The sequence below is a fragment of the Mandrillus leucophaeus genome, unplaced genomic scaffold (assembly GCF_000951045.1).
Source record: "Mandrillus leucophaeus isolate KB7577 unplaced genomic scaffold, Mleu.le_1.0 Scaffold731, whole genome shotgun sequence".
Classification (NCBI taxonomy): domain Eukaryota; kingdom Metazoa; phylum Chordata; class Mammalia; order Primates; family Cercopithecidae; genus Mandrillus; species Mandrillus leucophaeus.
In genome coordinates, this window is record NW_012107931.1 from 520,064 (window position 1) to 531,619 (window position 11,556).

The following is an 11,556-nucleotide window of genomic DNA, read 5'->3' on the forward strand; positions in this document are numbered from 1 at the left end:
TTTTTTTTGAGACAAGGTCTCACTCTGTCACCCAGGCTGGAGTGCGGTAGTGCTATCATAGCTCACTATAATCTTGAACTTCTGAGCTTGAGCAGTTTTCCTGCCTCAGCCTCTTGAGTAGCTGGGACTATAAGCACACGCCACCACACCTAGCTAATTTTTAAATTTTTTTGTAGAGATGGAGTCTTACCCATGTTGCTCAGGCTAATCCCAAACTCATAGGTTCAAGTGATCCTCCTGCCTTGGCCTCCCAAAGTGTTGGGATTACAGGTGTGAGCCACCATGCATGGCTGATAGCTCATTTCTTTTAATTGCTAAGTAATATTTCATTGTATGGACGTATCACAGCTTGTTTATTTTTTACCTATTGAAAGATACCTTGGTTACTTCCAAGTTTTGGCAGTTGTGAATAAAGCTGCTGTAAACATTTGCGTGCAGATTTTTGTGTAGGCATAAATTTTCAATGCATTTGGGTAAATACCTCGGAGTTCAGATGCTAGATTGCATGGTTTAGCTTTGTAAGAAACTGCCAAACTGTCTTCTAAAGTGGCTTTACATTTTACATTCCTACCAGCAATGAATGAGAGTGTCTTTTGCCTCACATTCTTGCCAGCATTTGCTGATGGTATTGTTTTGGATTTTAGTCACTCTAAAAGGTGATCCTGTGTCCTTTGGTTTTATTAACATGTTTCATCTTCTGTTTTCTAAGAACATCAGTTTCTCTTACTTTATTTGCATTTGTTTGTAATATACTGATAATTCAGCTAGTGTTTTGTAAAATTAATTTTGAACCTCATAGCTTTTATGAATGTTTTAAATTTCCTAGTAGTATTTTAAAGTTAGCTTTGACTAAAGTAGTATATAGCAAGTTCTTTTTGACTCATTAACTTTTTTTTTTTCTCATTTGTGCTTCCTTTCTGCCATTATAGGTACTTTGGAGGATTTTTACTAATTTGCTCTTCTCCTTCTGTGTTTTGACACTCTTTTCTTTTTTCTTTTTTAGAGGTAGGGTCTTACTCTGTTTCCTAGGTTGGAGTGTAGTGGTGTGATCATAGCTCACTGCTGCCTCAAAAACTCTGGGACCCAAGCAGTCCACCAACCTGAATAGCTAGGACTACTCACACTGCCATGCCTGGCTAATTTTTAAATTTACTATAGAGACAAGGTCTTACTGTGTTGCCTGGGCTGGTCTCAAACTCCTGGCTTCAAGTGATCCTCCTACCTCAGCCTCCCAAAGTGTTGGGATTACAGGTGTGAGCTATCATGCCTGGCTGTGATACTTCTTATTGGACATAATGTTGTCTTTTGATAGACTTCAGAAACATTGAGATTTTACTGGCTCTGTCGCTTCTTACTGTTTTTTATTTTCAAGATTTTGGGGGGAAGAGTGTGTTTATCCAAGAGGAGACACTTTACAAGTGATCTTGTCAGAAATAATATCTGAGAAAGTGTTTGAATATATGTATAAAGGAATGTTTTGCCCCATCTAAATATGATAGAGTTGCATACATATATGTTAAAACTCTGATGATATGCAAGGAAATGACTAAAAAGGAACACCAAAAAGCAGGGTATTCGTTATCTCTGATGAGGAGGCAGAGAGAGAATGGGATCAGGTGACATTTTAGTTCTTAAGCTAGGTGGTAGCGTCATAGTGGTTTTTATTTTTATGCTTTATAACTTACATATTCTTTACATAAATTCTTATCCTTTAAAAAATATATATCAAATACTTGAAAAAAGAAGAAGTAGGGGTAAAATTGGGCTTTGAAGCCAGATAAATCTAGGTTCAAATCCCAGCTCTGTGGTTTACCATTGTGTGGCCTTGGGCAAGTTACTTGTTTAACCTTTTAAATTTCACTTTACTTGTGTTTATTTTATTTGTTTTATTTATTTATTTGTTTATTTATTTGATGGAGTCTTGCTCTGTTGCCCAGGCTGGGGTAAAGTGACATTAGCTCACTGCAACCTCCGCCTCCTGGGTTCAAGCGATTCTACTGCCTCAGTGTCCTGAGTAGTTAGGAAATACAGGTGCACACCACCATGCCCGTCTAATTTTTGTATTTTTAGTTGAGATGGGTTTTCACCATGTTGACCAGGCTGGTCTTGAACTGCTGACCTCAAGTATCTGTCCCCCTTGGCCTCCCAAAGTGCTGGGATTACAGGCGTGAGCTACCATGCCCGTCCACTTTACTTGTCTTTAAAATGGAAATTGCAGGATTGTTTTAAGAATTAGCGTAATAGACATGAAGCCCCAAGCACTGTTCACACAAAGTATGAGGTATTTAAATATTAGCTGTTACTGTTAATATTACTGTTAAGAATAGGAACAGTGTAGTTCAAATTTTGAAATCTTTTTGGATTTGTTTTCCAGAGCCTGCAGTTTATGATATAAATTCAGATGTTTTAAGGAAATCAGCATTGTGGGATTGGATAGGATTTAGAATGGAAACTAAATAGGAATTGATTTATGTTTTTGTTTGTTTATAATTTAGGTGGGAGACCTACCTGATGCAGATATTAAACCTCCAGAAAATGTACTGTTTGTGTGTAAATTGAACCCAGTGACCACAGATGAGGATCTGGAAATAATATTCTCTAGATTTGGGCCAATAAGAAGGTAATCCTTAGAATTAGTGAAAGAGATATTTGGAAAAACTAAGTATTAGTTGGTGGTTTTCTAATGGAATATTTTGATGATTCTGTGAATTCTAGGTGAATTTTGTACTGGTAAATTTTTACAGGTGAGTCTGGACAGTAGGGAAGAAAAGTATGTGTGTGTGTGTATACATACACACACATACACATAGAGATAAATAATTGAATCTCACACTCCCAACACGTTTTTATTCTAAAACAGGAAATGAATGAAACAATTTAAATCTAGTTCTGTAATACTTTCAACAGCCTTCTTTAATATTTAAAATATTTATCTCATTCAACTCCTGGAATTATCAGCAATTTATGTCAAAATTAATTTAAGTTTTCTAAAATTTTTATTTTGGTTCATTTTCCCTGCATTAATGAAAAAATCTGTGAAGCTAGTATTTCTGTGAGGAAGGGGACTATTTTGTAATTGATTAGAAAGTGTTATATTTAGGGTTTCCTTTCGTTTCAGGGATTTTGTTTTTGTTTTTGTTTTTGTTGTTTTTTTTGAGACTGAGTCTCGCTCTGTTGCCCAGGCTGGAGTACAGTGATCTCAGCTCACTGCAACCTCCGCCTCCCAGGTTCAGGCTTCTTCTGCCTTGGCCTCCTGAGTAGCTGGGACTACAGGTGTGTGCCACCACGCCCAGCTAGTTTTTGTATTTTTTTAGAGACAGGGTTTCACCATATTGGCCAGGCTAGTCTCGAACTCCTGACCTTGTGATCCGTCCGCGTTGGCCTCCCAAAGTGCTGGGATTACAGGCGTGAGCCACTACGCCCGGCCTCGTTTCAGGTTTTTAAAATGAGACTTATGACACTTGGGGAAAGGGACAAGCCAGGTGCTTTCAACTCCAGCTTACTGGCCTTTTCACTTGGTTATTATGGTATATTAGTTGTGTAATTAACATTGTGCTTACAGTGTTAAATTTGAGCTTGATTTGTATTAAAATTCAAAAATTTCAAAGCTTAAACTTACTAAACATTTATATGTGCATGAGTATGCATTATTCTACAGTAATGTTAGATATTCTATAATTCGTCTATATTTGGACTAGGAAAGTGTTGTGATTTTAAAAGTTTTTAGCAGTAGTTTACTTTTGCCAAAGGAAAATTAAATATTTTTATTCTTCCTTCAGTGCTTAAGGGAATTTAGGACTGTAGGCCTACATGGGGCACTTAGAGTAGAATTTAGATAATTTAGTTACTGCTCTGGTGAACTATTTTTAAAAAAGAATTGTTATTAAATGAATTTGGAAAAATAATCTATGAATTTAACTTTGCCTTGTAATAACTGACTTATTTCTTCTTCAGTTTTGGAGAGTGAGAGTGAATGCTTGCTTCCCTTTTTTTTTTTTAAGTCACTTTTAAATACTTTGTTTCAGTTGTGAAGTTATCCGGGACTGGAAGACAGGAGAGTCCCTCTGTTATGCTTTTATTGAATTTGAAAAGGTACGTCATAATACAGGCATAAGTTTGGTATTTATTTGCTTTTCTATGGTATTAAAATGTGAAAAATTATAGAGCTTTTTCTAGTTTCTAGAATTGCCCTTTCTTTTGACACTCCCCAAAGTTTATTGTATCCATATAGGGGATAAGTTCAACATCTGTTGATGTTAACATACGTACTTTTACTTTAGGTTCAGGTGCAATCTGCATGAAAGTATGTTTAGAACTTTTTTTTTTTTTTTGGAGACAGGGTCTCACTCTGTCACCCAGGCTGGAGTGCAGTGGCACAATCTCAGCTCACTGCAACCTCCACCTCCTGGTTCAAGTGATTCTTTTGCCTCAGCCTCCCGAGTAGCTGGGATTACAGGTGCCCACCACCATGCCCTCCTAATTTTTTGTATTTTCAGTAGAAATGGGGTTTCACCATGTTGGCCAGGCTGGTCTTGAACTCCTGACCTCAAGCGCTCCACCTGCCTCGGCCTCCCAAAGTGTTGGGATTACAGGCATGAGCCACCGTGCCCAGTCAACCTTAGAACTTTTCAAGTTCTAAGTAAAGCCCTTCAGAGACTTTTAATAATTTTTCACTGTTACTTAAGTGGAGATAAAATTGCATAATAGAAAGAGAACTGAACTGGGTGTTAAGATTTAGATATTAATCCATCTTTTGTCACTAGCCAGCTATTGTATGATATTTGGCAGTTTAGTTAACCCTTCTTTCTAGGTCTTACCTTCTTATAAGTGAAACTTGGGTATTAGATTAGATGGTCCCTTCTAGAGCTGTAATAATGATAGCTTATGTTGCTCAAATATTTACTTTAAGCTAGGCATCATGTTACTTTTGCTGCGTTTAATCCTCACAGTTATGTAAGATAGGGATCATCCCCTTTTCCAAATAAGTTAACTGAGACACATGATGCTAATGTGACTTGTTCAAAGTCACACACCTAGTGAATGAATGTCATAGCTGGGATTTGAACTCAGATATGTCTGACTCTGTTCCCATTGAGTTTACGCTATGCTATGGCATGCTCTTTTATAATGCACCTTTGGACTCATATGTATACAATAGTAGCTCATTCTAAGTTTTAATTATTACAAAGCATTTATGGGATACCTTTTATGTTTTCAGACACAGCAGTAAGGTCTAGGGATACAAGATGAATCCTGGAGGGTTGAGGAAGATAGACACATAAAGTTATATGTAGACACTGTGTCAGATATACCAGAAATGATACTTGAAAGGAACATTGGTGCCAGGAGAAAGACCTTTACCTTTGGTTTGCTGTGAAAACTTGTAGACCTGCGCTAGCATTCTATCATTGATACTATGCAGTCTATTATTTGTTTGCTGACAAATAAAATTTCACTTCATTTGTAGCACATAGACTAATGACTGCCCATGTTTTCAGTTTTTTGCAGCTATGCCATTTTCTTTGTTTTTTTCTTTTTGTTTTTTTGAAACAGAGTTTTGCTTTGTCACCCAGGCTGGAGTGCAGTCGCATGATCTCAGCTCACTGCAACCTCCACCTCCCAGTTTCAAGCGATTCTCCTGCCTCAGCATCCCAAGTAGCTGAGATTACAGGTGCTTGCCACCACACCTGGCTCATTTTTGTATTTTTAGTAGATACAGGGTTTCATGATGTTGGCCAGGCTGGTCTTGAACTCCTGACCTCAAGTGATCCACCTGCCTTGGCCTCGCAAAGTGCTGGAATTATAGATTTGAGCCACTGCACCTGCTGTTTTGGTTTTTTATTGATCTCTAAGGACTTGTTACATTTTCTGGATGCAAGCTCTTTTTTGATTATGTGTGATACAGATATCTCTGCTCTGTGGATTTCTTTCTTTTTCCTTTTTTTTTTTTTTTAAAGGGACATGATCACTCTGTGTTGCCAAGGCTGGACTTGAGCTCATGGGCTCAAGTGATTCACCAATTTTAGCTCCTGAGTAACTGGGACCACAGGCATGCCTTTTTCCTTTCTTAATGGTGTCTTTTGATAAACAGATTTCTAATTTTAATGGTTCAGTTTGTCAATATTTTTCTTCCTTTTTAATGGCCTATTTAAAAAATCTTTGCCTACTTCAAAGACATGAGGATATTCTCCTGTATTATTTTTAGAAGCTTTGTTGTGAAATTGTTTCCCATTCAATTCTGTAATTTGCTTTTGGTGTATGTGTATTACATTGTTTCGTTTTTCTTACATTGGATTGCCAAGTGACACTCAGCACCCATTTATTTAAAAGACTGTCCTGGCTGGGCGTGGTGGCTCACGCCTGTAATCCCAGCACTTTGGGAGGCCGAAGCGGGCAGATCACGAGGTCAAGACATGAGACCATCCTGGCCAACATGGTGAAACCCCGTCTCTACCAAAAATACAAAAATTAGCTGGGTGTGGTGGCACATGCCTGTAGTCCCAGCTACTCGGGAGACTGAGGCAGGAGAATCGCTTGAACCCGAAAGGTGGAGGTTGCAGTGAGTCAAGATCGTGCCACTACACTCCAACCTGGTGACAGAGCAAGACTCTGTCTCAAAAAAATAATAAATAAATAAAAGATTGTCCTTTTTCTCTGAGGTCTCTACTGATGAAAAAAATAAAATAATAAAAAAAGTTGTCCTGCCCCACAGCTCTGTAGTACCACTTTTGTTATGAATCAGGTATCCATATATATATAGAGTCTGTTTCTAGATGCTATACTGTTGCACTGATCTATTTGTCTATTCATATACCACTGTTACATTGTGTTAATCACTATAGATTTATAATGTCTTGATAACTTACAGTGTGAGTCTTCCAACTTTGTTATTTTTGAAGATTGTCATAGCTGTTTTTGACTTTTGAATTTATATGTATGTTTTTGAATCAGTTTTTCAATTTTGAAGAGATTTCTTAACTATTATTTAGGTGTTAGTAAATTGAGTATTTGTAAATACTATCCTCCTGAAAAAGTGATCTCAGAGCTTTCTCTTTGGGGAAATGGCATGGTGATAGAATTATACCTGCCTGAAAATAATCAGTCAGATTCATGAAGTGTACACTGATTCCCTGCGTTTTAGATACCATGCCATATGATGTTCTAAATGATGTAGTTACAAAGACGAATCAAGCTTTGTCTATATCTTCATGGAGTTTATAATTTAATTATTGACACATGTAATAAATATGATTATAACTATTTTATCTGCTTCTCTTTGGGTTATCTCTAGTAAGAATAAGTTTCCAGGAATGTAAAAGAAAATTGATCAGTACTGAGTAGAAGTATGTTACTGTCAGTGTCAGAAACAGGGATTTAGAATTGTGAAGTTACTGACAGGAAGGATTCTTGCATAGCACAGACCTTGGTATTGCAGGCTCACAGTTCATTATCTAAAACCCTTGAGAATAACTAGGCTTCCTAATTTAGAATTTTTCAGAATTCAGAAAGGTATATGCATACACACACATATACATTGCATCTGTGATTATGTAATACCTTTCTGGGTCAGCATTCCATAATCCATCACAAAAGTATTTCTGCAGTGAAACAAATGAATATTCTTATTAAGTGGATTAAAAAAAGGTCATAACCTACCATTAGGTCCGGTGTTACTGCCAAATTAATTTTAACACCAAACTTATGAAAACAACTTTAATTTTTCAGGATGTTTTTGAATTTTGAGTAAAAAGGATTGTGAACTTGTATAATACAGTCAGTGAGTATATATTTGTCTGTTGACTGCCTCTTTAAAATCCTGGCTCTGACTCTTGCCAACAACTTCTATACTTCTCTAAACTTCTGTTTTCTCATTAAGAAAATGGGTAGTACCTTATGGGGTTGTTACCAGAGTTATTTGAGAGAATAGATACAAAGGATTTAACAGCATCGGGTGTGTAATAAATATTCAAACATCAATTTTTGTAACAAACTTTTTGTATTTTCAGTATTCTAGCTACAGGAATTTTTCCATAAAGATTTATGCTTGAGTTTTTATAATTATTATCAGGAAGAAGATTGTGAGAAAGCATTCTTCAAAATGGACAATGTACTTATAGATGACAGAAGAATACATGTGGATTTTAGCCAGTCTGTTGCAAAGGTTAAATGGAAAGGAAAAGGTATGATGGTTTATCTTCTTTTGTTTTTGTTCTACCTTTTATTTTTTTTTGAGCTGGAGTCTCGCTCTGTTGCCCAGGCTGGAGTGCAGTGGCACAATCTTGGCTCACTGCAACCTCTGTCTCCCAGGTTCAAGCCATTCTCATGCCTCAGCCTCCCAAGTAGCTGGGATTACAGACATGTGCCACCACACCCAGCTAATTTTTGTATTTTTAGTAGAGATGGTGTTTTACCATGTTGGCCAGGCTGGTCTCGAACTCCTGACCTCAGGTGATCAGCCTGCCTCGGCCTCCCAAAGTGCTGGAATTACAGGCGTGAGCCACCACGCCTGGCCTTGTTTTTGTTCTGCTTTTCCTGCTTGTATGAGCCTTTTATTGAGTGCTGTTAATTAGGAGAAATATTAATTGATGTAACTCCTGCCATTTATAATTTTACAAACCTGCTATCTAGAATCTGAGGTAGAGTGTGTGTGTGTGTGCACATGCATGTGTGCACCTGTGTGTGTATTTTAAACTGATGAAAAATTATATTTTCTATGTTCGACTATATTATAAATTACTAATAATTATCCACTGCAGACATGATATGTTTCCAAAGTAATTGTTTTGACTTTATGGTGTTTTGAGTCTTTTAGGTGTACAACTTAAATTTTTTTAAGTTTGTTTTAGTTGTCGTATGATGCAAAATAGAAAAGGTCCATGGAAAGGTAGATAAAAGTCTCATTCATTCCTGCTCCTCATCTATCTAATTTCTCTTCCAGGTAACCTATTGGTACTAACTTTCTCCTACATTCTTTGAATACATATGTGCACATATGTGTGTGTGTGTGTGTGTGTGTGTGTGTGTGTGTGTATATATGATTTTCTCCTTTTACAAAGGAAAATAGAAAGGATGCAGTCTATACATACTGTTTTTGTACGTTGCACTTTTGAATTAACAGTTTATCTAAGAGATCAGTTCATATCAGTATGTAAAATGAACCAGCCCTGTTAATAGGTTTTCTGAATTTTTACTCTTTCATATCCCTAGCAGTATGTTCCACCCTTGTACATACTACATTTCCCACATATGCATATATGTGAAATACATTCCTGGTAGCATGTCAGTCTTAAAGTTGGGTCTTTCATATGTTGAAATAATACGAGGTTTTGGTTTTTGATGCAGTGTTTTTAAAAGGTTTCACTTTGGTAGTTACTCATGTAATGCTGAATTTTACTGGGAATTTTAGGGTTACTTTCTTTTTCTATAACATTCATTTCCCATGACTTTAATGAACTTTTTTTTTTTTTGGTCTGTTTTTAGTAAGAAAGAAAAACACTAGTTGTGATTTGCTGAATTGTTTGGTAGATTCTGTTACCTTATGGGAGTTTAGAGAAGGAAGAAATTATTAGTGTGACTAATGTAGGCAAGGACTGCTCAGTGGAAGCCGTGATCTCTGTGATAAGGGAGAGGGTGACTTGGATTGGAGTTCCATGTACTATTAGTTTCTTCCATGAAACCTTACCTCCTTCTACAACAGATGGCTAGTTTTTGACAGTGCTGTTTGAGTGATTTGTGAAAACTAAATTGAAGTACTAAGATTTTTTTTCACATAGGATAATTACAACTTTGTGAACAAAAGATTCCAATAAGTGTATTCGGAAGTCTTGGTGAGCTGCTGGCCTGATGCAGTGTAGTTCTGGCCAGTAGTAATGCCAAGTGGCTCTTACGTAGAGCTTTGCTTGCAAAGAGCTAGTTTAATTGTATCATTTGGGAAGTGTATGAAATAAGTATTGTAATTCCTCATTATAGATACGGAATTTGAGGCATAATCTTGAGACATGATTTACCTAGAGTATATACATGGAAGATTTAGACAGACTCTAAATTTGGTTTGTTTTTTTACCCTCTCAATCCTGTCTTCTCAGCCTATCCACCCACTGAATAAATAATACTACTTTCTTATTACTTTTAAATAAATTTCTTCATGTTTTTTCCTAAGATAAAATGTCATATAGGAGGGAGAGGCTTTGGTTTTGTACATGCCATCATAAACATACAGTTTATTCTCAGTTAATTTTGAGATAATTATATATGCAGTTGATTCAGATTTATAACTTTAATGTGTATAGTGTGTCATTCACAGCACTAAGTACTTTCCTTTATAGTCTGATTCCAGTAACTCTGTGAAATGTTGACATTATTTTCAGTTTATAAATGAAGACAATGTAAATAAAGATAATGAATTGCAAAGAAGTGGTGTTTTACCTAGGACCTCCCACTACAGTCAAGAACCTCTTACATTAATGTGCTGCCCTTTCTGTTATATGGTAACTGCCTCATCTATAGTGAGACTTATTTTAATGGCAGGCAGATGGCAAATAATTTTTCAATGATAAATGATGGCTGTTTGTTACCGTTACCAGTTATTTTAACTCTTGCAGTAGTCTGTTTCACATTTATGGGAAACATTGCTGGCCATTTTTGTTTCTGGAGTCTCTGGAATTGCCAAATAGATTGATCTTGTCTTTTTTGCTTACCCCGTAGGTCGCCCTTTAAAACCCTGACAATCAAGGTATATATAGGATTCCCAGTCAAAAGCTCTCTCTATAACTCCAGTTTGTTTTACTTGTACATTTAATCTAGGACCCTTCTGTAGGAAGCCTTTCTACAAAAGCATTTCCTGGTGGTATAGTTGAGGGATAGGAAAGGCAGGGCAATCAACAGGTCTGGGATGTGGATACGAATTGAATTCTCATCTGGTAGGAGACTTGAGAATTGAATTCTCATCTGGTAGGAGACTAGGCTTGAGAGTAGAGAGGCTGCATTGAATGCTCTTCCTTTCAGCGCTACCAAGCTAGTTAGGATGTAGCAGTAGGTCCTATTTTCCTGAAGGGATTTTTGGCACTTGGGAGGAATAAAGTTGCCCCTAAGTTAGAATTTCAAAGTCGAGACAGTTTGTCTTTGCTGCTATTACCCACTTTCTCCTCTCACAGCTGTTTGGTGATCTTCTGCACATCCTGCCCTCTTCTGTTTGCCTGATGCTCTGTTGCCATTTGGCAGCACAGTATCTCTTGTTAGATTTAGATATAGATATAGATATACATATACATATAGACAGTTTTGAAACAAAGTTTCTCACTGTGGCTCAGCCTGGAGTGCAGTGGCACAATCGCGGCTCACTGCAACCTCTGCCTCCCAGGTTCACGCGATTCTCCTGCCTCAGCCTCCCGAGTAGCTGGGATTACAGGCGCACACTGTCTTGTTAGATCTTTAGCCGGGCGCGGTGGCTCAAGCCTGTAGTCCCAGCACTTTGGGAGGCCGAGACGGGCGGATCACGAGGTCAGGAGATCGAGACCATCCTGGCTAACACGGTGAAACCCCGTCTCTACTAAAAAA

The 11,556-nt window shown here is 37.3% G+C and overlaps 1 protein-coding gene across 1 annotated transcript in view; it reads left to right on the top strand.

Annotated features, from left to right (window-relative positions):
* The window catches only part of PPIL4 (peptidylprolyl isomerase (cyclophilin)-like 4), a 41,612-nt gene that overhangs the window by 16,229 nt on the left and 13,827 nt on the right, over positions 1–11,556 (top strand). Inside the window, exons 8-10 of the mRNA XM_011965660.1 lie at positions 2,496–2,620; positions 4,026–4,092; positions 8,069–8,180. Of these exons, the coding sequence (XP_011821050.1) occupies positions 2,496–2,620; positions 4,026–4,092; positions 8,069–8,180 (304 nt within the window). The remainder of the gene's footprint in view (positions 1–2,495; positions 2,621–4,025; positions 4,093–8,068; positions 8,181–11,556) is intronic.